The 23,840-nt window shown below is 44.2% G+C and overlaps 1 protein-coding gene across 4 annotated transcripts in view; it reads left to right on the top strand.

The window, feature by feature from the left end:
• LOC144499768 (high affinity cationic amino acid transporter 1-like) overlaps positions 1-23,840 on the top strand; it is a 91,009-nt gene that overhangs the window by 44,692 nt on the left and 22,477 nt on the right. For all 4 annotated transcript variants that reach the window (XM_078222211.1, XM_078222207.1, XM_078222209.1 and 1 more), the window contains 4 exons: positions 12,660-13,062; positions 15,294-15,452; positions 20,808-20,982; positions 22,664-22,794. In XM_078222211.1, coding sequence (XP_078078337.1) covers positions 12,693-13,062; positions 15,294-15,452; positions 20,808-20,982; positions 22,664-22,794 — 835 coding nt within the window. In that variant the 5' untranslated portion in view covers positions 12,660-12,692. The remainder of the gene's footprint in view (positions 1-12,659; positions 13,063-15,293; positions 15,453-20,807; positions 20,983-22,663; positions 22,795-23,840) is intronic.

Below are 23,840 nucleotides of genomic sequence, written 5' to 3'. Positions count from 1 at the left end.
TTGGCTTTAGAATTCCAACATCTGCAGTATTTTGCTTTGGTTTTGGTCTAATTCTGTGATGTATTTCTCAATCATAGGGAAGTCAAGTCACTGACACTTGCCTAACCAGTAGGGACCAGTTAATTCTGGTTTCAATCCCATGATATTTAAATTGTTTGTGAGTGTGTGAGAGAAATGCAGATTGGAGTTTCCTTCCCCCGCCCCCCCCCTTGCTGTAATATGAGCCAACTGGATCGTGACCCAAGTATTCATTAATGACTTTTTTATTGTTGCCAAAACGAGTGTAATGAAAAGATGTTTATCTCTCAATCCACACCAATACGTTCCTCGTTAAAAATACATTTTCAAAGTTGCATCTCTAATTCTCAATTCTCTTTTTCCACTTCTGAAAATTGAGTACATTTTGTGATGCCTTACAAAGGGTCATGAATGAAGCCCAGTCCATCAGACAAACCAGCCTCCCATTCATTGACTCTGTCTACACTCTCTGCTGCCTCGGAAAAGCAGCCAGCATAATCACGGACCCCATACGCCCTGGACATACTCCCTTCTGTCAGGAAAAAGGTACGGAAGTCCAAAATCACATGGCAAGCAACTCGAGAACAGCTTCTTCCCTACTGACATCAGACTTTTCAATGGAGCTACCATATATTAAGTTGATCTTTCTCTGCACCCCAGCTATGACCTTGACACTACATTCTGCACCCTCTGCTTTTCTTCTCCCCATGCACTCTGTGAACGGTATGTTTTGTCTGCATAGCGCGCAAGAAATAATACGTTTCACTGTTTCCCAATGCATGCTGTATGAGATCCCAGCAGCAACGGTGGACATTGTGGAGTTTACTGTACAATATTACCATTTCTAATTCTCCGCTCTCCATTTAGACCTGGTTGGTCCTGCAATTCCATACTTTGTTTCAAAAAGCTTTTTTAAAAGCTTGTCCACTTGTGGTGCAGGGCATCCACATTCTGTTCTTTCAAAAATCCCATGTGGAATAAGTTTGGGAACTTTCAGCCCCATTCCTAATGGTTACATATTCCTCATTTGGCACAGGGCCTGGGCAGGCAGTGTGCAGGCTTTTCAAACACCACTCCCCCTCACACACCCCCTCACCCTCACCACTCTCCAAAATTGTTTTTTAATCCACCCTTATTTCGCAAGAACTTGGATCAGGTGATGGAGCGTAGAAACGCGCATGTCACTTCTGCAACTCTACCTGTGAAGAAGGGTTAGTTGGGTTTACATTTTGAATGTTCTTCATTGTAGTGGATAGCTACAGTGTTAATGATTGATTGATTGATTGGCTAGTGACTGTCCCTTCTATTCCCAGTGATACTACCCAGCTGCTGCATCCAGCCGGTTTGAGCCAGGACACTGATTTAGGAGGGAGCGGCAGGGTTTAGAACCTGGTGCTGTTCGAGGTCGGGCCTGTTGACTGCATGGCCTGGTACCTGGGTTAGCGATGCCCGTCCCCAGGTTCAGAGCCGGCTGGGGGTGGCAAGTCACTAAGTGGATGAAAACCATTGTTTCCTGACAGTGTGGGGAGAGAGAGTCTGTGTTGATTGCATTTCACAGACTGTGTAAAGAATGAATGCAGGGAGCTGGGAAGGATGCTGTATAACCAGGTCTTCAACGCATCAAGATACAAAATAGGGGAAAATATCTTTAATAATCAATGGGTGTCTTATCTTCAAAAGAAAATGTCATTGTTTTTTAAGTATTTTTATTTCTCTTTACAGAGGGATAGAGTTAAAATGCAACGTACATTCTAAAAAATCCATAACAATATTTTTAAAATATAATTTATCGCATCAGTGTTTTGGATTGATACAGTGAATTGCCGTTACTTTGAGTGCAGGGACATTATACAAGTCAATTCTCCATGATCATTGTTCCACAACATGGAGATACAGGCAGTTCGCCTGCTTTATTTGGGGGGTGATACTAATTTTAAGGAAAGGCTGTTAGACAGGACGCAAAAAGCTGCCCACACTTCAAATAATCCACTGGGACATATGCACAGGTTTAATCATCCCCTCTGTGTGACTGGGCTCAGTTTAGCATCTGATAGGGCTCAGTTGAGAAGAGTTGAAGAGGGAAGAATATCAGGATGGACAGGGAGGACTGGAAAAGACGGGGCAAAAGCTGAAGAGAGTAAGAACCAGATTGCAACTGGCTGGATGAGGTTGTGGTTCAGGTTTACGATTTGACTGGATTAGTAAATCACCAACACGGCAGCAAACTTTAAATCACAGAATCCCTACAGTGCAGAAGGAGGCCGTTCGGCCCATCAAGTCTGCACCGACCTCAATCCCACCCAGGCCCTATTCCCGTAATCCCACATGTTTACCCTGACAGGGTTAATTTAGCATGGCCGGTCAACCAAACCAGCACATCTTTGGACTTAAATCACTGCTTTAAGCTGAAGGTTTATACTGTTGGTCTGCCATCACAAGTTTGCCACCACTATGTTCTCTGAATGTATTTGTTAGATGGTCGGGCTAAACGTTAAGTCGATTACTGGTCTTGCCTTGCTGAGTGCTCAGCCCCACTTGTTAAAAATCTTTTCTGCCAGCGTTAAAGCTGCAAAATACATTGGGGTTGTTGAAGGTGTCCATGCATCCCACTGAATACAGCAGAACAAAGCATATAATGACTCCGAGTTATCTACCTGTGGTCATTTTGGTCACGAGCTGAATCCACAATTGGATAATTTGATTTATTATTGTCACATGTATTGGTATGCAGTGAAAAGTATTGTTTCTTGCGTGCTATACAAACAAAGCATACCATTCATAGAGGAGAGAGTGCAGAATGTAGTGTTACAGTCATAGCTAGGGTGTAGCGAAAGATCAACTTAATGCAAGGTAGGTCCATTCAAAAGTCTGACAGCAGCAGGCTGTTCTTGAGTCGGTTGGTACGTGACCTCAGACTTTTGTATCTTTTTCCCCGATTGGTAGAAGGTGGAATAGAGAATGTCAGGGGTGCGTGGCGGCCTTGTTTATGCTGGCTGCTTTGAGGCAGCGGGAAGTGTAAACCGTGTCAATGAATGGGAGGCTGGTTTGAGTGATGGACTGGGCTTCGTTCATGACCCTTTGTAGTTTCTTGCGGTCTTGGACAGAGCAGGAACCATACCAAGCTGTGATACACCAGAAAGAATGCCTTCTATGGTGCATAGAATATAGAACAGTACAGCACCGTACAGGCCCTTCGGCCCTCGATGTTGTGCCGAGCTTTGTCCAAAATCAAGATCAAGCTATCCCACTCCCCATCATTCTGTTGTGCTCCATGTGCCTATCCAATAACCACTTGAAAGTTCCTAAAGTGTCTGACTCCACTATCACAGCAGGCAGTCCATTCCACACCCCAACCACTCTGAGTAAAGAACCTACCTCGGACATCCTTCCTATATCTTCCACCACGAACCTAGTAGTTATGCCCCCTAGTAACAGCTACATCCCCACCCGAGGAAATAGTCTCTGAACGTCCACTCTATCTATCCCCCTCATCATCTTATAAACCTCTATTAAGTCGCCTCTCAACCTCCTCCGCTCTAAAGAGAAAAGCCCTAGCTCCCTCAACCTTTCCTCATAAGACCTACCCTCCAAACCAGGCAGCATCCTGGTAAATCTCCTTTGCACTCTTTCCAGTGCTTCCACGTCCTTTTTATAGTGAGGTGACCAGAACTGCACACACTATTCCAAATGTGGTCTCACCAAGGTCCTGTACAGTTGCAGCATAACCCCACGGCTCTTAAACTCAAACCCCCTGTTAATAAACGCTAACACACTATAGGCCGCCTTCATGGCTCTATCCACTTGAGTGGCAACCTTCAGAGATCTATGGATATGAACCCCAAGATCTCTCTGTTCCTCCACATTCCTCAGAACCCTACCTTTGACCCTGTAATCCGCATTCAAATTTGTCCTACCAAAATGAATCGCCTCGCACTTATCAGGGTTAAACTCCATCTGCCATTTTTCGGCCCAGCTCTGCATCCGATCAATGTCTCTTTGCAGCCTACAACAGCCCTCCACCTCATCCACTACTCCACCAATCTTGGTGTCATCTGCAAATTTACTGATCCACCCTTCAGCCCCCTCCTCCAAGTCATTCATAAAAATCACAAATAGCAGAGGACCCAGCACTGATCCTTGTGGTACACCGCTGGTAACTGGTCTCCAGTCTGAGAATTTTCCATCCACCACCACCCTCTGTCTTCTATGAGAGAGCCAGTTACTTATCCAATCGGCCAAATTTCCCTCTATCCCACACCTCCTTACTTTCTCCATGAGCTGACCATGGGGGACCTTATCAAACGCCTTACTAAAATCCATGTATATGACATCAACTGCTCTACCTTCATCGACACACTTAGTTACCTCCTCAAAGAATTCAATCAAATTTGTGAGGCAAGACTTGCCCTTCACGAATCCGTGTTGACTATCCCGGATTAAACTGCATCTTTCTAAATGGTCGTAAATCCTATCCCTCAGGACCTTTTCCATTAACTTACTGACTACCAAAGTAAGACCAACCGGCCTATAATTACCAGGGTCATTCCTATTTCCTTTCTTGAACAGAGGAACAACATTCGCCACTCTCCAGTCCTCTGACACTATCCCCGTGTAAGAGTTTTAACAACACCAGGTTAAAGTCCAACAGGTTTATTTGGTAGCATTCCCCGTGGACAGTGAGGACCCAAAGATCAAAGGCTCTGCAATCTCATCCCTTGCCTCCCAAAGAATCCTAGGATATATCGCATCTGGCCCAGGGGACTTATCGAACTTCAGGTTTTTCAAAATTGCTAATACATCTTGCCTCAGAACATCTGCCTCCTCCAGCCGATCAGCCTGTATCACACACTCATCCTCAAAACATGGCCCCTCTCCTTGGTGAACACTGAAGAAAAGTATTTACTCATCGCCTCTCCTATCTCTTCTGACTCCATGCACAAGCTCCCACTACTGTCCTTGACCGGCCCTAACCTCACCCTGGTCATTCTTTTATTCCTCACATAAGAGTAAAAAGCCTTGGGGTTTTTCCTTGATCCGACCCGCCAAGGACTTCTCATGCCCTCTCCTAAGCCCTTTTTTCAGCTCATTCCTTGCTAACTTGTAACCCTCAATGGACCCAACTGAACCTTGTTTTTGTATCCTTACATATGCTTCCTCCTTCCTCTTGACAAGACATTCAACCTCTTTTGTGAACCATGGTTCCCTCACTCGGCCATTTCCTCCCTGCCTGACAGGGACATACCTATCAAGGACATGCAGTATTTGTTCCTTGAACAAGCTCCACTTTTCATTTGTGCCTTTCCCAGACCATTTCTGTTCCCATCTTATGCTCCCTAATTCTTGCCTAATCGCATCATAATTACCCCTCCCCCAATTATAAACCTTGCCCTGCCGTACAGCCCTATCCCTCTCTATTGCAATAACGAAAGACACCGAATTGTGATCACTATCTCCAAAGTGCTCTCCCACAACCAAATCTAACACTTGGTCCAGTTCATTACCAAATCCAATGTAGCCACACCTCTTGTTGGCCTTTCCACATATTGTGTCAGGAACCCCTCCTGCACACACTGCACAAAAACTGCCTCATCCGAACTATTCGACCTATCAAGGTTCCAATCAATATTTGGAAAGTTAAAGTCCCCCATGACAACTACCCTGTGACCTCCACACCTATCCATAATCTGCTTTGCAATTTCTTCCTCCACATCTCTATTACTATTTGGGGGCCTATAGACAACTCCTAACAACGTGACCGCTCCTTTCCTATTCCTAACCTCAGCCCATATTCCCTCAGTATGCATCTGTAAAAGTTGGTGATCATTTTATCGGACATGCCGAATTTCCTTAGTCTTTGTGCTCAGTAATTGTGTTGAAACTAGCAAAACAAATCCTGTTCATTGGAATGTGTACAGAGTGGGATCCACATTTACTGCAAGCAAACTCCGAGATTGGATAAATAAGGGTGATGTCAAACAAGAGCTCCCAAAATGATCTTCAACAGTGGAATTTCTCTGGATAAACATAGCACGTCTGTGTACCTCCTATAGTTCCTTCCAGGGAAGAGCTATTCTGAGAATTGTGAGGTTAACATGGAGAAGTAACGTCTGTTTCTCAAACTTGTTGTTCTTGTCCTTATCCATGCTGAAAGCGTATCTCTCACACTGGTGGGTGTAGATTTCTCACAGTTTGCCTCAAGGCTATGTAGATAAAACCTGCTTTTGTTATCGTTAATGGTGTCTGAGAACAGTTTAGCATAAACCTACAATATTTTAATCTTTTCAAAGTGATAACCTCAGTCCTCTAGCCAATTAACATTTTTTTATTTACTTGCTGCTTGGAGGTGCATCCGAGTAGTTTGGATTGGTTCCCCTCATAGAATCATAGAATCCCTACAGTGCAGAAAGAGGCCATTTGGCCCATCGAGTCTGCACCGACCACAATCCCACCCAGGCCCAATCCCTGTAACCCACGTATTTACCCTACTAATTCCCCTGAGGCGAAGGATTAATATAGCATCGCCAATCCACCTCACCCACATATCTTTGGGAGGAAACTGGAGCACCCGAAAGAAACCCACGCAGACACAGGGAGGACGTGCAAACTCCACATAGGCAGTCACCCAAGGCTGGAATTGAAACCGGGTCCCTGGCGCTGTGAGGCAGCAGTGCTAACCACCACCCTCCTTCCAAGTGGAGTAATTCCAGGCCCCTCTTGCATGTCGTTGGCTGAAAGTGTAGTTCTTTCGAGAGAGCCTTTGCATTATTCTTCTTTTAACAGCAACTTGCTTTTAACGTGTCCGTTATGCGATTAGTTTCCTCGAAAATGAGTGGATGGATGCATGTTGAGTCAGAATTCGGGAGAGAACAAGGGGTTGATCAAGAAGAAGGAATGCATGCTGTTTTCACTTGCATCTTTCAAGCACTGTCTTGTGTGAATTAAGTAATGGTTAGGTATTGCCAAATTCAGGGTTTAACAGCCGATAGATTTGTTTGAACTTTTTGAACAGTTACCAATTTATTTATTTATTGACAAATGTTTATGCTGAACAAGGTGTGACCTTTTCATCACAACAGCACATTTAAGGATACATTAAATTTTGACAGGGTCGGGAGAAGCTGGCTGTTTGCAGAGTAGAAACACGTCCTTTCATTTTAAAGTAGCGAAACTTGTAAAATGTTGATCCTCAGAGAGTTGGATGGACTCGCACAAGGAACGCAAGTTAGCATGCAGGTACAGCAATTGTGAAGGCAAATGGCATATTGGGCTTCATTGCATTACAGGAGTAAAGAAGTCTCGCTTCAGATGTTACAGGGTTTTCGGTGAGACCACATCTAAAGTGCAGTGTACAATTTTGGTCTCGTATCTAAGGAAGGATATGTTTGGCTTGGAGGTGCCAGAGCAAAGGTTCACTAGATTGTTCCCTGGGACGAGAGGGTTGGAAATTGGGCCTTTATTCTCTGGAGTTTAGAAGGAGAGGTGATCTCATTGAAACATTCAAGCTTCTGACAGTGAGACACTGAGTTGTTTCCCCAGGCTGGGGGAATCCAGAACACGAGGGCACAGCCTCAGGATAAGGGGACAATCCCTTAGGACTGAGGTGAGGAGAAATTTCTTCCCTCAGATTTGTGACTCTTTGGGATTCTCTCCCCCAGAGGCTGCAATGTTAAATATATTCAGGGCTGTGATTGGTAGATTTTTAACCTCTTAGTGAATCAAAGAATGAGGACTGGACAGGAATGTGGAGTTGAGACAGAAGATCAGCCATCATGATTGTGTTAAATGGCAATGCAGACTTGAGGGAAGATATGGTCCTTTCCTGCTCATACTCATGTTTTTATAAATAGTTAAGGAATCTAAAATGAGTACCCATGGATAAAATTAAACTAACCCATGGATTAATTAAAAATTAAACATCGTGGTGGCACAGTGGTTAGCACTGCTGCCTCTCAGCTCCAGGGACCTGGGTTCGATTCCCGGCTTGGGTCGCTGTCTGTATAGAATCTGCGTGTTTTCCCCGTGTCTGCGTGAGTTTCCTTCGGGTGCTCCGGTTTCCTCCCACAGTCCAAAGATGTATAGGTTAGGTGGATTGGCCATGCCCTTTAGTGTCCTGGGATGCTTGGGTTAGAAGGATTAGCAGGGTAAATATGTGAGGTTACGGGGATAGAACCTGGGTAGGATTGTTGTCAGTGCAGACTCGATGGGCAGAATGGCCTCCTTCTGCACTGTACGGTTTCTATGATTCTAAGAGTTTCTGTTTTGTGTGCAAAATTTAACCATATTTGCACTAATTTTGAGAAGTATCTTTAATTTTAATTTATTCAGAGCAGCATGGTGGCACAGTGGTTAGCACTGCTGCCTCACAGCACCAGGTACTCTGGTTCGATTCCCGGCTTGGGTCACTGCATGTTCTCCCCGTGTCTGCGTGGGTTTCCTCCTGGGTGCTCCGGTTTCCTCCCACAGTCCGAAAGACGTGCTGGTTAGGTGCATTGGCCATGCTAAATTCTCCCTCAGCATACCCAAACAGGTGCTGGAGTGTGGCAACTCAGGGATTTTCATGGTAACTTCATTGCAATGTTAATGTAAGCCTACTTGTGGTACTAATAAATAAACTAAATTATTGCTGAATGATTTGGTGCAATTGGGCTGGATGTTAAAATAGAATTTTTAAAAATTGTTTTGTTTTAGAAAAGCTCTTGGTATCAGTAAGATTGGTCACCTGTTGCAGTTTGAGCTGGTCTTCCCACCAAAATTAATAATTTGAATGAGTGTGTCAGTCCCCTACCTGTGAGTAGTCTGATTATAGATCGGTTGAGTTTAAGACCATAAGACCATAAGACATAGGAGCGGAAGTAAGGCCATTCGGCCCATCGAGTCCACTCCACCATTCAATCATGGTTGATTTCAACTCCATTTACCCGCTCTCTCCCCATAGCCCTTAATTCCTCGAGAAATCAAGAATTTATCAATTTCTGTCTTGAAGACGCTCAACGTCTCGGCCTCCACAGCCCTCTGTGGCAATGAATTCCACAGACCTACCACTCTCTGGCTGAAGAAATTTCTCCTCATCTCTGTTCTAAAGTGACTCCCTTTTATTCTAAGGCTGTGCCCCCGCGTCCTAGTCTCCCCTGCTAATGGAAACAACTTCCCTACGTCCATCCTATCTAAGCCGTTCATTATCTTGTAAGTTTCTATTAGATCTCCCCTCAACCTCCTAAACTCCAATGAATATAATCCCACGATCCTCAGACGTTCATCGTATGTCAGGCCTACCATTCCTGGGATCATCCGTGTGAATCTCCGCTGGACCCGCTCCAGTGCCAGTATGTCCTTCCTGAGGTGTGGGGCCCAAAATTGCTCACAGTACTCCAAATGGGGCCTAACCAGTGCTTTATAAAGCCTCAGAAGTACATCCCTGCTTTTGTATTCCAAGCCTCTTGAGATAAATGACAACATTACATTTGCTTTCTTAATTACTTAATTAGTTTGCTCCATGCTGTATGAGTGTCGTTCTACTGCTTTACTCTATGGCATTGTTGTGTATGACAGAAATCAGAATTCAGATTAGTTATACTTTTCAGTTCCTTAGATAGTCCATTGGCTTAAAATTTTTATTTGTAATGAAAAATAAATGAATATAGTGTGTTAAGTTGTATGGTATAAAGTAGCAAATCTCTGTAATCTCCTCATTTACTAAATATTAAAGCATAAATATGTAAGTTAGCGTGATTGGCCACACTAAATTGCTCCTTAGTGTCAGGAGGATTATAGAATCCCGACAGTGCAGAAGGAGGCCAGTCGTCCCATCAAGTCTGCACCGACCACAATCCCACCCAGGCCCTGTCCCGCTAACCCCCGGCATTTACCCGAGCTAGTCCCCCTGACACCAAGGGGCAATTTATCATGGCCAATCCACCTAACCCGCACATCTTTGGACTATGGGAGGAAACCGGAGCACCCAGAGGAAACCCACGCAGACACGGGGAGAACGTGCAAACTCCACACAGACAGTGACCCAACCTGGGACCCTGGCGCTGTGAGGCAGCAGTGCTATCCCTTAGTAGGGTCAATGCAGGGGGTTGTGGGGATAGGGCCTGGGTGGGATTGTTGTGGGTGCAGGTTCAATGGGCTGAATGGCCTCATTCTGCACTGTAGGGGTTCTATGATACTTACTTTCATATGAAACAACTGGGAAAAAAAAATTTACAGATCAGTTTGAAAGCCTTTCGGACATTCAATGCCCGATCCTCAGATTCAGCATTTAAAGTTGTGTTGACTTAACTCTAGGTTATCTGGAAAGTTCCTACGTAACCAGGTGGTAAAGAACCTAATGCAATACCAGATTTATTAAAAACAGAATCTGTAAATTCAGCTTCTTGGCGATGTGAATGCAATTATTACTTTTGGCCTCAAATTGTTTGGTTTGCATTTCTCCATGCACCAGACGGATGTTGCTGGCACGATGTCTCTGGCCAGTGACATCACTTGATTCCTGTGCCCGCTCGGACAAGTGCGCATCTGCAGACAGGCATCGGCAGACGTCTTGCTAGACTGAAAGCAAATTACTGCGGGTGCTGGAATCTGAAACCAAAAGAGAAAATGCTGGAAAATCTCAGCAGGTCTGGCAGCATCTGTAAGGAGAGGAAAGAGCTGATGTTTTGAGTCCAGATGACGCTTTGTTGAAGGGTGATCTGGACTCTAATGTCAGCTCTTTTCTCTCCTTACAGATGCTGCCAGACCTGCTGAGATTATTCTAGCGATTTCTCTTCTGACAGACATCTTGCGTTGGCAGGAGACAATATTTTTAAAGAATTGAAAGTGACATTTTAAACCTATTCCGAATCATTCACTAGTTTGATTGGGCTAGAGTAATGAGTTCCTTAGTAAACTTGCATTTATTTTCAAAACATACGTGTCCTTGCACCCAAAAGTTCCATTTTCAGTTAATGTTTCCCGCTCAGTTTTGGAATACCTTTGAAGGGCTGCAAATGGGCATAATTATCGGAAGCTCCCAATATTGACTAATTCACCCTGGGGCCTCCTTCTCATGATGTTTCTTATAAAGAGAGTATGGAGAACATTGCGCAGGGTGTAATTTGTAGCACCGTTATTTTTTAGCATTTGGCTTCCCTGTTTTTGGGTCAATTGTATTGAAAACATCAGTGCAATCAAGTGGATACTCCAGGGCAAGATATTGGGAGCAGAGAGGGAATCTGTTTTTTAAAATAGTGAATTATGAGCCTGTGGCATTCCTTCCAGAATTAGTGATTGAGGAAAAAAACAATGCGAGAATTTAAGGTTTGAATGAATAATGGTTGGCGAAAAAGACGATAGTGAAATGGGAATATGGATAAAGACCATTTACTCGGTGAAGTCTCAGGGCTGACATGGATGGGTTTGTGCTCTATAACCTGTGTCTTTCTACATACATCTGCATTTCTACCTGTAACATTGGCTGGTCTCCCTTCGCCTCAACATTTTAGCTGCAGTGCTTTCAATTGCCGAGGTCCCACTCTCTGAAATTCCCCACTCCACAAATCCCTGTCTTGTCACCGCCCCCCCCCCTCTTGAATGCTCTTTCGAGCATACCCCATCGCCTTAACATCTCGTCGTCTCTACCCCAAAGTTCCTGTTTTCTTTACAATTCTTTGCCGAATCTTTGAATGTTTTTCTATGATGAAGGCACTCAATAGATGCAAGTTGTTGACATCATCACTGTTGATTTGAGACCAGAGCAATTCTTGCAGTTGTTTTCAACCTGGATTTATGTGGCGCAACTCCTTTTTAACTGAATGTACAGTTCATTGATTGGTGACTGACCATGCCCTCAAAGGGAACGGTGGGATTCAGTTTGTGCTTTTGATTTGCTATACGCCAGGTTTCTGATCTCTGCCTGGTTATCCAGATGAGGCATCTGCCTCAATGGCAGGGAATAGGCACGGTTATTATTAAAAGCAAATTACTGTGGATGCTGAAATCTGAAACCAAAAGAGAAAATGCTGAAAAATCTCAGCAGGTCTGGCGGCATCTGTAAGGAGAGAAAAGAGCTGATGTTTCGAGTCCAGATGACTCTTTGACAAAGCTTTGACAAGGGTCATCTGGACGCAATGTCAGCTCTTTTCTCTCTTCGCAGACAGTTATTACTAATGTTGAATTGTCAAGATGGTAGATTGTCAAAAGGCTACTTTTTGAAGCTAACATGTCTGTCTATTTTGCATCAAAATTACATACTTTGGTTTTACTATTTAAAATATATATGTATGTTGGATGACAAGATGTTCATGACTTTAATAGTGAAGCTAATGCGATTGAAGTATTAGCTGGATTGTTGAAAATGCTTTCTGAATAATGTTCAAGGTAACGTAATTAGAAGTGTTGGGGGAGGGGGAAATGGCAAAGATATTTTGGATAGAAATGATTTAAAGTAAGATCCATGGAATAGTGACTTGTCACAGGTTAACTTATGGCTGAATCCCCCTAAAAATATACAGAACATTATTGCAACACGTTGTTAAGTGCTGCCTTCGATCTTGTTTATAAATAGCAATTGGAACTTGGGTTTTGTTCTAAGTGTCGAAACAAAACTGAATAGCGGAGGAGGTTTTTCTTCTTTTTCATCAATGTATTTCTTTTTCTTTTAGGTTTGTGTTGTTCAGTGAATCTGGTCCGGCAAGATGGATTGTAAGCCGCTTATTTATTTTGGACGCCAACTGGTTCGCCGTAAATATGTGGACTGCACTAACGAAGAAACTAGGCTTGCTCGCTGTTTGACGACAGTGGACTTAGTTGCCCTCGGTGTTGGCAGTACTCTTGGGGCAGGTGTCTACGTGTTGGCTGGAGCTGTAGCCAGGGAGAATGCCGGTCCTGCCATTGTTATCTCCTTCTTGATTGCTGCTTTGGCCTCGGTGCTCGCGGGCCTCTGCTATGCAGAGTTCGGTGCTCGAGTCCCCAGGACCGGTTCTGCTTACCTCTACAGCTATGTTACTGTTGGGGAGCTGTGGGCCTTCATCACTGGCTGGAACCTAATTCTATCTTACGTAATTGGTAAGTGTGGCTCTATTGTGAGAAATTTACACTCTTTAAGCACTTGGCTTGGTGTTATATCCAGCATTGGTTTAGGGATTAACTTGATGCCTGCTCTAGTATGGCATCGTGTAAAGTAGTGGTGAGCTGCTCGGCAGGGGTGAGGTTTATTGGGTAAATCAGTGTGGTAGCCAGGCACACACACGAAGATTCCAGCTTTGTACTTGGGATCAGTTACATCATCTCGGTCATTGGGAGCTGCCATTAGCATTTAGATTTGAGAGGGAGATTTGAGGCAGGCCATTGGCTTTTTATCACAATTCAATGATCAGCCATTGAAAAGAGCTACATTATCAGACTGGAAGATCGAGGATAAAGTTTCGTGTGATGCGACACACTGTCCTTGATAGTGGACGTAAATCTAATCAAATTTGGAATGTTTTCTGGTGTTTGTTTAAGTGCTAACTGACTCGTCAGTCTGCTTTTCAGCATGAATTAATCTTTTTATCTTATAACCATTTTGCCTAATCCTGGAGAACTTGCCTTTAGTCTTCCTTAGCAAGATGCCAGGTGAATGAGTGGATTGCCGCAGTACGTCTCTGTTTAAAGTTCGGAACACCATCCAATGTCTCATAAGAGAAGCCTGAGATTCGTTGATTGATCTAGTAACAGTAGCTAGGCTGCCACTCCAGTTAACGGGTCAGATAATGTTACTCTGAAAGTATCACCTACAATGCCATTGCGAAAAGGGATCACCTAGAGTTTTTAATAAATAATAGCCCAGGAAATGTTTTTATCGTGGTTAATATAACTTTCAAACTACACACCCTGACCCGGTCAGCATTGCTTACTTGAAATATGTTTTGCCAAGCATTAAATGATTCCTCTTCTCAAGAATGCCATTTGTTAACTGTAGCACATCCGCATATGGATGAGTGGCACAGTGGTTAGCGCCGGGGACCCGGGTTCAATTCTGGCCTTGGGTCGCTGTCTGTGTGGAATTTTGCACATTCTCCCCGTGTCTGCGTGGGTTTCCTCCCACAGTCCAAAGATGTGCAGATTAGGTTGATTGGCTGTGCTAAAGTAACCCTAGTGTCAGGGGGATTAGCAGGGTAAATATGAGGGGGTATGGGAATGTGGGTGGGATTGTGGTCGGTGCGGTCTCAATGGACTGAATGGCCTCCTTCTGCACTGTAGGGATTCTATAACTTAATGTAATAGGAGACTTGAAACAACCTGCATCGGACTATTATGTAATGCAGTTCGTGTTACATTCAAACGGTGAGATTTGTAATGTTCAATAATGATCTTTGCACGAATTCATTCTCTGGTTTAAGAGCCGTGGAGTTATGCTGCAACTGTACAGGACCTTGGTGAGACCACATTTGGAATATTGTGTGCAGTTCTGGTCACCTCACTATAAGAAGGATGTGGAAGCGCTGGAAAGAGTGCAGAGGAGATTTACCAGGATGCTGCCTGGTTTGGAGGGTAGGTCTTATGAGGAAAGGTTGAGGGAGCTAGGGCTGTTCTCTCTGGAGCGGGAGGAGGCTGAGGGGAGACTTAATAGAGGTTTATAAGATGATGAGGGGGATAGATAGAGTGAACGTTCAAATACTATTTCCTCGGGTGGATGGAGCTATTACAAGGGGGCATAACTATAGGGTTCGTGGTGGGAGATATAGGAAGGATATCGGAGGTAGGTTCTTTACGCAGAGAGTGGTTGGGGTGTGGAATGGATTGCCTGCAGTGATAGTGGAGTCAGACACTTTAGGAACATTTAAGCGGTTATTGGATAGGCACATGGAGCGCACCAGGATGATAGGGAGTGGGATAGCTTGATCTTGGTTTCAGATAAAGCTCGGCACAACATTGTGGGCCGAAGGGCCTGTTCTGTGCTGTACTGTTCTATGTTCTATGGTACTAATGCTACAAAATGTTCCATTCACAAATCTTGCAGCAGGCAGAGTTGTTAGAAAAAATAATCATCTCCACAAGATTTCATACGTCAACTTGTCTGAAGTGCAAAATACTTTCCTGAAACCTTGTTTAAATGGAATTTTGGCTCCAGATTGAAGAGTACAAATAGATTTATTGAACATTAATACTACACAATGTGCAGCTTGAATATCTGAAACTGCTCGCACTTGGTCCTTCGGTTTAAGTGATTATTTCTGTTCTAGGGCTGTTCATTCAAATTTCTGAAGTGATGTTTGGCAGCACTTTGATATTTTTCTGTCTCTCTCTCTCTCCAGGAACGTCAAGTGTTGCAAGAGCATGGAGTGCGACATTTGATGAACTCATCGGGGAGCACATCAAAGTGTTCTGTCATCGGTATATGGCAATGAATGCTCCCGGTGTATTGGCGGAGTATCCAGATGTCTTTGCCGTATTTATAATCTTGCTGCTAACAGGCACGTACTCTTTCACAACAGCGATTGTTTTTACAAACCCGTTATTATGTTGATTTTAGCTGAGTTAACTGCAGTGACTGAATTTCGGTAACCTTGGAAACGTAGTTCGAACTTCAGTTTGTGTGACTGATTTGAGTACAGGTTCTGATTTTCGCTCTTTCACCAAATTCAAGCTTTATTGACACATTCTGTCCTTTGTGCTGTGGGAGGAGGGGACGCGGGGGCGGACGGGTGGTACAGTTGGGAAGATTCCAAAGTAGATTGTTTTAAATTCTCGTTGGGATTTCTCCGTCACGTTGCTTGACAACTTGCATATCTCCTTTGTATTGCTCCCGAGACCCTCCTCTTTTATTTGAGTAACTCTTACCACAAAATTAACACTTGAGCTGCAAATATAACGGGTAAATACACACAAATTTTTAAAAACATGTATACGTTCAGTGTTTGACATTTTTTGAAATATAAGCAATGGTCTCAATAATCTACTCCAGTGGTTGGCGATTTGATCTTAAATTGGAGTCTGACTATTATATCCGTTGCACCAATGGTTCCCCAAGGACCCACAAAACACTCTGACTGCAATACCAGCAATTCGACCAGGATTGTACCTTCCGGTGCCCTCTGTGTTGTTCCTGCTGGGATGTGCAGCTACCTCGGCTGCAACGGGCCATGTGGGAGCCTGTGCCAGCACGGGCACGTCTTGGGTTCTCACCAGCATTCCCACATTGCTGGGAAATCTCACTGACAAAGGTGCCTGGCGAAAATACCTATTTGTGAGAGGGGTGGGGGTGGAAAGATGCTTGCACTTCGTGCACAGCTCAAAACAAAAACTACCTCACTTTCGGTGGCCTTGGCTGTTTCCCCCGGCCTGGACCCTCCACCCTGGCCATCTTGTACCCAATGGGATGTTGATTTGTGTGGTCTCGGGATTACATACACCCTTGTCTCTAGCTTCACACCGGACCTCTTGGAAGGGATAAATCTCAGTCTGGAAACTTGTTGTCCCTGGCATTGTAAGATTCTGGTGGAGTTATGGTAGCGGCCTGCTAGAACGGTCAAGTAAATTTAGCCCCTTAGACTTGACCATAGTCTGTAGCAACTTCAATCTTGTGGGATCTACCATGGCATAAAGGAATTAAGAATCCTTTACTTGGCTGTTACAGGGTATTATACACCCTACTTGTTTAATTTTGGATTTAGAACAGGGATTATGGTGTCTTTAAAAGACTCAAATAGTGATGGGTTGTTTTAACATTGGCAGTGATTATGTAAAGTGAGCCAGGACTCCACTACGTGTGCCAGTATTCATCTCTGATCTACTTTGACCACATTACAACTTGGTAGAGGTGGAGAAACGAACCTTTTTAATGTAAAGTAAGCTACGGCAGGCCGCTTGTGAGTAGGGAAAACAGACATGTGGATCTGTAAAATAGGGTGCCTTGCCATTGGCGCTGTACCCACTGCCCGGGGAAAAGTTGTGCCCTGTAACAATTCCGTGGGCTGAAAGATTATAGTAGGACCAGCCATCCAGCCTGACGTGGACTCGTCCCCAAAATTTACACTGCGCAGCGGAGATCCCACCCCGTGAGAGTAATCCAGCCCATGTTTCTGTTTACTTTCTAACGTTAAGATTGCTCCCTGCCACACAAATCAAACTTCACGTATAACTCGGAACTCAATTCTTCACACAAACAGACTTTTGATCGATTTGGGAATGAAGGGATATGGAGAGCAGTCAGGAAAGTGGAGTTGAGGTAAATGATCAGGTTCGAGGGGCTGAATGGCCTACTCCTGTTTCTGAAGTTCACCCGGGTGTCCAAACGCACGCAACTTTGAGCACCAGAAAAATCACTCTTGCGGTTCTCACTGGCTCCATTCCGAATTCCTAATGCCACGGTTTTGGAAAAGCTAGGAAGCCTCGTGATGACTAAAGTAGTAGTTAGACAGGAGTTGGTTGTCAACCAGCCTGGAGCTTGAGCCTAACTTGGTGTGGATTCGTATCTGCTTTACAGAGAGGGAGGAGAAAGAAAGCAGGAAATGAAAAGGGTTGAAAGCATGGTTGGGGAATGATTTGGAACAGAAGTGACAGAAATTGATGTACAGACGGGTAGAGAGATAGAGGAACCAAGTGGCAGAAAATAAACTTCATTTATGCTGTACTGAAAAATGGAAAATTATTTTTGCTTCCTTGTTGCTGTGAAAATAATGTTTTAACTGTTGCCTATGATTGTGTTATTGAGTGAAGCAGAGATTTGATATGTGATAGAGCACATCTTTTCATTTATCTCAAGAGGCTTGGAATACAAAAGCAGGGATGTACTTCTGAGGCTTTATAAAGCACTGGTTAGGCCCCATTTGGAGTACTGTGAGCAATTTTGGGCCCCACACCTCAGGAAGGACATACTGGCACTGGAGCGGGTCCAGCGGAGATTCACACGGATGATCCCAGGAATGGTAGGCCTGACATACGATGAACGTCTGAGGATCGTGGGATTATATTCATTGGAGTTTAGGAGGTTGAGGGGAGATCTGATAGAAACTTACAAGATAATGAACGGCTTAGATAGGATGGACGTAGGGAAGTTGTTTCCATTAACAGGGGAGACTAGGACGCGGGGGCACAGCCTTAGAATAAAAGGGAGTCACTTTAGAACAGAGATGAGGAGAAATTTCTTCAGCCAGAGAGTGGTGGGTCTGTGGAATTCATTGCCACAGAGGGCTGTGGAGGCCGAGACGTTGAGCGTCTTCAAGACAGAAATTGATAAATTCTTGATTTCTCGAGGAATTAAGGGCTATGGGGAGAGAGCGGGTAAATGGAGTTGAAATCAACCATGATTGAATGGTGGAGTGGACTCGATGGGCCGAATGGCCTTACTTCCGCTCCTATGTCTTATGGTCTTATGGTCTTTTCAGGGGAATGTTAAAATGTGAGTGGTTGAATGATGGGCATGTGACGTTTGTTTCTAAGATCGTTCCTTTTCTGGGTGTGACTTTGCATTAAATGTTTCTGTACTGTCGCACATTTGATCTCCCACCAGTGAAAGAATGTCTGTCTTCCAAAGACCTTGTTCAAGTTTTTTAGGGTGGCACAGTGGTTAGCACTGCTGCCTCACAGCACCAGGGACCCGGGTTCGATTCCGGCCTCGGGTGACTACATGTGTGGAGTTTGCACATTCACCCCGTGTCTGCGTGGGTTTCCTCCGGATTCCTCCCATAGTCCAAAGATTTGCGGGTTAAGTTGATTGACCATGATAAATTGACCTTAGTGTCAGGGGGATTTGCAGGATAAATATGTGGGGTTATGGGGATAGGGCCTGGGTGGGATTGTTGTTGGTGCAGACTCGATGGGCCGAATGACGACCTCCTGCATTGTACGATTCTTAAGTTGTGTTGACTTTCGTCTATTTTATATTTAACTCCCGGTGTCGCTTCAGTAGGCGAGTAAGTTCCACCTTATCCTAAAAGCTGCAAGATATGGTGCAGCACATAATGCAAAGGTCATGGGGTGGGATTCATGACAAACGAATGAAGGAATGAAAGCAGACCTGAATATTCGGTGAAGCGACGGCCGAGCAGTTTGTCAATCTGGGAGAAGTGGCAAAATGCAATCCGAATGCAAGTTCTTCCTCTTAGCTTGGGAAGCTTTTAACCTTTGACAGATGGCAATGAAATTATTGACATCTTAGGCTTGACATGCTTCTGAACTTAGTTCACATGTGGCTCGAACAAATGCTGATATTAAATTTAACATAGCCATCAGGAATAACTTTACACCTGTAAATGTTAATTCTAACTTGAATAATAGGAATAACATTTTTATTAAAATTATGTTGACATTTCTGCTTCCCCTTTCTCTCCATGATGTTCCTCTTTTTATCTGAACATGTTTATGCTGCTGTTACCTGTTCTAGTTTTTTGCATTTTGTTTTGCATTCCTAGAGAAAGGTTTAACTTGAACATTGGTTCTGCTGCATGTTTGATATTTTTCCCCTATGTTGATACGGTCTGATACACTTTCAAACCCAGATTGACAAACTGCTCGGCCGTCGCTTCACTGAATATTCAGGTCTGCTTTCATTCCTTCATTCGTTTGTCATGAATCCCACCCCATGACCTTTGCATTATGTGCTGCACCATATCTTGCAGCTTTTAGGATAAGGTGGAACTTACTCGCATACTGAAGCGACACCGGGAGTTAAATATAAAATAGACGAAAGTCAACACAACTTAAGAATCGTACAATGCAGAAGGAGGACTGATGAGAGTATATAAATGTTGCAAATGGCTATTTATATTCTTCTGGACAGCATTGGTGCCCCCAACTGCCCTTTTCTTTTTTAAACAGTGCACAGCATCATCCCAGCTAATGATTTCTCCATTCTGTTATACATGGAATCTTGTCAGCTGGTTTTTTTTTCAGTTCTGCTTCTGCTTGCACCAACCTGGGTTATGTTTGCTGCTGCAACTTCTTAACAGTGATGGCATTGAGTCTGCTTTCAAATCGTAAGCTCCAGAGCAAGCCAAGTTGCAGGTCCCAACTCGAGCCAAGTCTTGTTTTGAACACTTGCTTTCTCCCGTTTCTCGTTTCTCCGCTTTGCAGATGAGAGTTTTGCAACAAATTTCCCAACAGATTGCTGAGCGGGTTTTGGGGGGAGGGGGTGGGGTGGTGGTGGGTGGTTAGTAAATAACTCAAAAAAATTTAGGATGGTGATTAAAGGAAAGTGCTTCAAACAGCAACCTGTATTAATCTTTGAATTTTTTTTTCTCTTGGGCATCAGCCTGATCTTCCTGACATCAATTGAATTGTGTGAAGGAGCATTTGGAATAACGTTGTGTATGTGCTGTCGCACTGTAACTGCCACGTTACTCTCCCTCTGCACATTATATGTTTTACTTTCCCTTGCAGCAGCCGTGAACTGCAGTCAGAATGAGAGTGACTTCTATTTGCTATGCTTGGTGTATCCAACACTTTCCCTAGTTCCCACATTAATCTTTAAAAGATTATGATCTTTTTATGTACTTTTTAAAAAAAAAAGATGCATTTGATGTGGAGGGGCCCTGTAGGGTTTGAGAAGTGAAGGCATGTTACTGGATGAAGTAATGTTCTGTTAATAGGCAAGCTTGGAGCAAGAGCAACATTCACAGACCATGTTCAGGTTACAGTATTTGGACATATTTCATAACTTGTATCCGTCCTGTGCCAAAACCGATTGCTGTGAGATTGTTTTGAGTTCTGGTGTCTGGCTGAATAAATACTTTTTTAAAAAATCTTGATCAAGTTGAGATTCTCTAACTGTAGATTTTTAAAGAGAATGGGAGGCTTGTTTCTGATGATGATCTTTTCACTTTGCTCAGGGCTATTATCTTTTGGAGTGAAGGAATCGGCAATGGTAAACAAAGTCTTCACGTGCATTAACGTCCTTGTGCTGTGTTTTGTCATGGTCTCCGGCTTTGTGAAAGGTTCGCTCAAGAACTGGCAGCTGAGTGACGATGTCTTGGCTAATGGGACAAACAGTACAGCCTCCGAGAAGTGAGTGCAGAAATGTTGACTTTCGCAATGATTCATTAGGAACGCCGATCTAACCCTGTGCTTTCCTCGGCCAGTAAGAGTGCTGAGAGACCAAGAGAGAGCAAGTGTTCCAGAACTGCAGAGGGAAAAGTCAATGTTACAGAGCTTGTTTGAGCAAAGGAACAGGTGTTTGGAAAGTAGGGTTTAAATATAAGAATGGTAGAATGTGAATGACCTAGAATACAGACTAAGAATATTACGAAATAAACTAGGTCGAAACATTGAGTGAATTGGTGAAGTTGGGTTGTGTAAATGAAATGCCTTCCATCAATTGGCTTCGTACATACCGTTGCTTCACCAGCTGATTTTCCTCTCGAACAGCTTCCTCTTTCAGTCAATTTTCCACCTCCAGTTTTTATATATGATACAAATGGCCTTGAAGTGGCCTTAAAAAAACATCTGCTTTTTATTTTTACTTACTGTCAGCAGGAGCTAGGCCAGCACCTGGATAGGGTAGATCCCCTCTGCCTGACTTTACAAAGGCTGGGCCTGACATGCTCTGCTTCAAGTGGAGGTCAGACCAGGGATACCTCCCAACTGGGGCGGGGGTGGGGGCGTCGTGGGAAGGCTTGACATTGGTAACTGAAGAGGCCAGTTCTTGAGATGCAGGCACTTGAGCAATTGGAACACAGCAACTCCTGGTTTGGAGGGACTCTGGTATCGATGCCTGTTGGCTGCCCCTTCAGCAGCCTTGCCTCTACTTGTCCCCATCTCATGGGTTGCGTTCCCGGTTGTTATGCAGCAGCTGTCCCTGTCAGCAGCCGGTATTTGCCATCAGCAGCCAAAATAGGGAACTTCCACCTAGCTCCAGAAAATCTGCTGGGCTAACTGGCTGAAGTTCCCATCCCGGATTTTCAGAGCCACTGTATCCGAGGGGTTGCAGACGGGTTGTGACCTCCTCGAAGGAGTCACGGCTGTTGGTCAGACTGGTTCTTCCAGTTTTTGCTGATCAGTAGGTTAAAATACTCTTCAACTTTTTTTCTTTTTTTATTCATTCCATTTGTGGGACATGGACGTCGCTGACTGGCCAGCATTTATTGCCCATCCCAGTTGCTCTTGTTCAGAGGGCAGTTGAGAGTCAACCACATTGCTGCGGCTCTGGTGTCACATGTAGGCCAGACCAGATAAGGGCGGCAGATTTCCTTCCCTAAAGGACATTGTAAAAACCCATCTGGTTAATCGACAATGGTTTCAGAGTCGTCATTAGATTCTTAATCCCAGTTTTTTTTTAAAAATTGAATTCGAATTCCAGTGTCTGCCATGCTGGGATTCGAAACCAGGTCCCCTGAACATGAGTTTCTGAATTAATAGTCCAGCGATAATACCCCTAGGCCATCACCTCCCACATAGTTCCTGCATGTTATCAGTGTGAAATTAATGGATTTGCAGTTACTCAGGTTCATGACATGCTGCCAAACAGTCAGTGATAATTGGAGTGATGGGCTAACTGATTAAGATTGTATTTCAGGCAAGTTTGGAAACTACACACCGTTTGCATGCATTTGTTGAATGTGTATAGGTAGAATGGTGCAACCTTTAATGTGTATTGTTTATATTCTGCCTTAAATGGCTGACACGGTCATTGTGTTAACGAGGGTGACCGATTGTTCAGTGAAAACAAACATTATTTCCTTTTCTGCAGTAACACTGGAGAATCCAGCAGCTGGAATTATGGCTCCGGGGGTTTCATGCCCTATGGTTTTACGGGAGTGCTGTCAGGCGCAGCCACATGTTTCTATGCCTTTGTAGGATTTGACTGTATTGCTACCACAGGTAAGGAAGGGAAAGGTTTATCTGCATGCTGAAAACCAAGTCAATGCATCGCATGTTGTTTTAATTAGCTGCGAGTCCTGTAACCATGGGAACAGAAGCTGTTCGCCTGTATTCCTTGCAGCTGTTTTGATTTAGAAGCCTGTAATTATTTATGATGCTTCTCAGCATTGTTGCCACCGAGACGCAGTGATGGGTGTACTGGTCCCTCGGGTGGGTGTTACCTGGTGATGCAGCAGTTTACAGCTGGGAGAGCCTCTCTGTTTAAACAGGGGCTCCATTTTAAACCAGTGACTCTGCAACTGCATTGAAAATCTGACCGAGCAAAGCAGCATGTTGCTACTTCCGAACTAACCAATGAAATATCCAACAAGCTGAGTGCTTCCAGGAGAGAACATGCTCAAAGCCCAAGAGTACTGGCCACACGCCCAGTTTGCAATAGCATATTGAACCAAAAATACTTCATTCAAAGCAAAATACTGCAGATGCTTTGAGACTGCCTAATCTTGTACAAGTATCCTTCATAGAATAGAATCCCGACAGTGCACAAGGAGGCTATTTGGCCCATTGAGTCTGCCCTGACCACAATCCTACAGGGGCCCCACATATTTACCCTACTAGTCCTCTGACACTAAGGGGCAATTTATCATGGCCAATCAACCTAACCCGCACATCTTTGGAGTGTGGGAGGAAACCCATACTGACATGGGGAGAATGTGTAAACTCCACACAGTGACCCAAACCCAGTATTGAACCCAGGTCCCTGGTGCTGTGAGGCAACAGTGCCAACCACTGTCACCCTTGTACTGCTTACAAGAATAGTAAAAGTTCAAAAAGGTGAGGTTAAATGATAGAAAATCCTAAACATATTTAGCCCATCAATTATTTGTGGTGCCACTCAATTTTGTTTTCTTGAGGGCGGCACAGTGGTTAGCACTGCTGTCTCTCAATGCCAGGGACCCGGGTTCAGTTCCAGCCTTGGGTAGGTGCCTGTGGGGAAGCTGCACGTTCTGCCCGTGTTTGCGTGCGTTTCCTCCCACAGTCCAAAG

Source organism: Mustelus asterias, chromosome 10 (genome assembly GCF_964213995.1).
Source record: "Mustelus asterias chromosome 10, sMusAst1.hap1.1, whole genome shotgun sequence".
Classification (NCBI taxonomy): Eukaryota; Metazoa; Chordata; class Chondrichthyes; order Carcharhiniformes; family Triakidae; genus Mustelus; species Mustelus asterias.
Note: the sequence above shows the minus strand (reverse complement) of the source record. Positions and strands in the feature narration are given on the sequence as shown.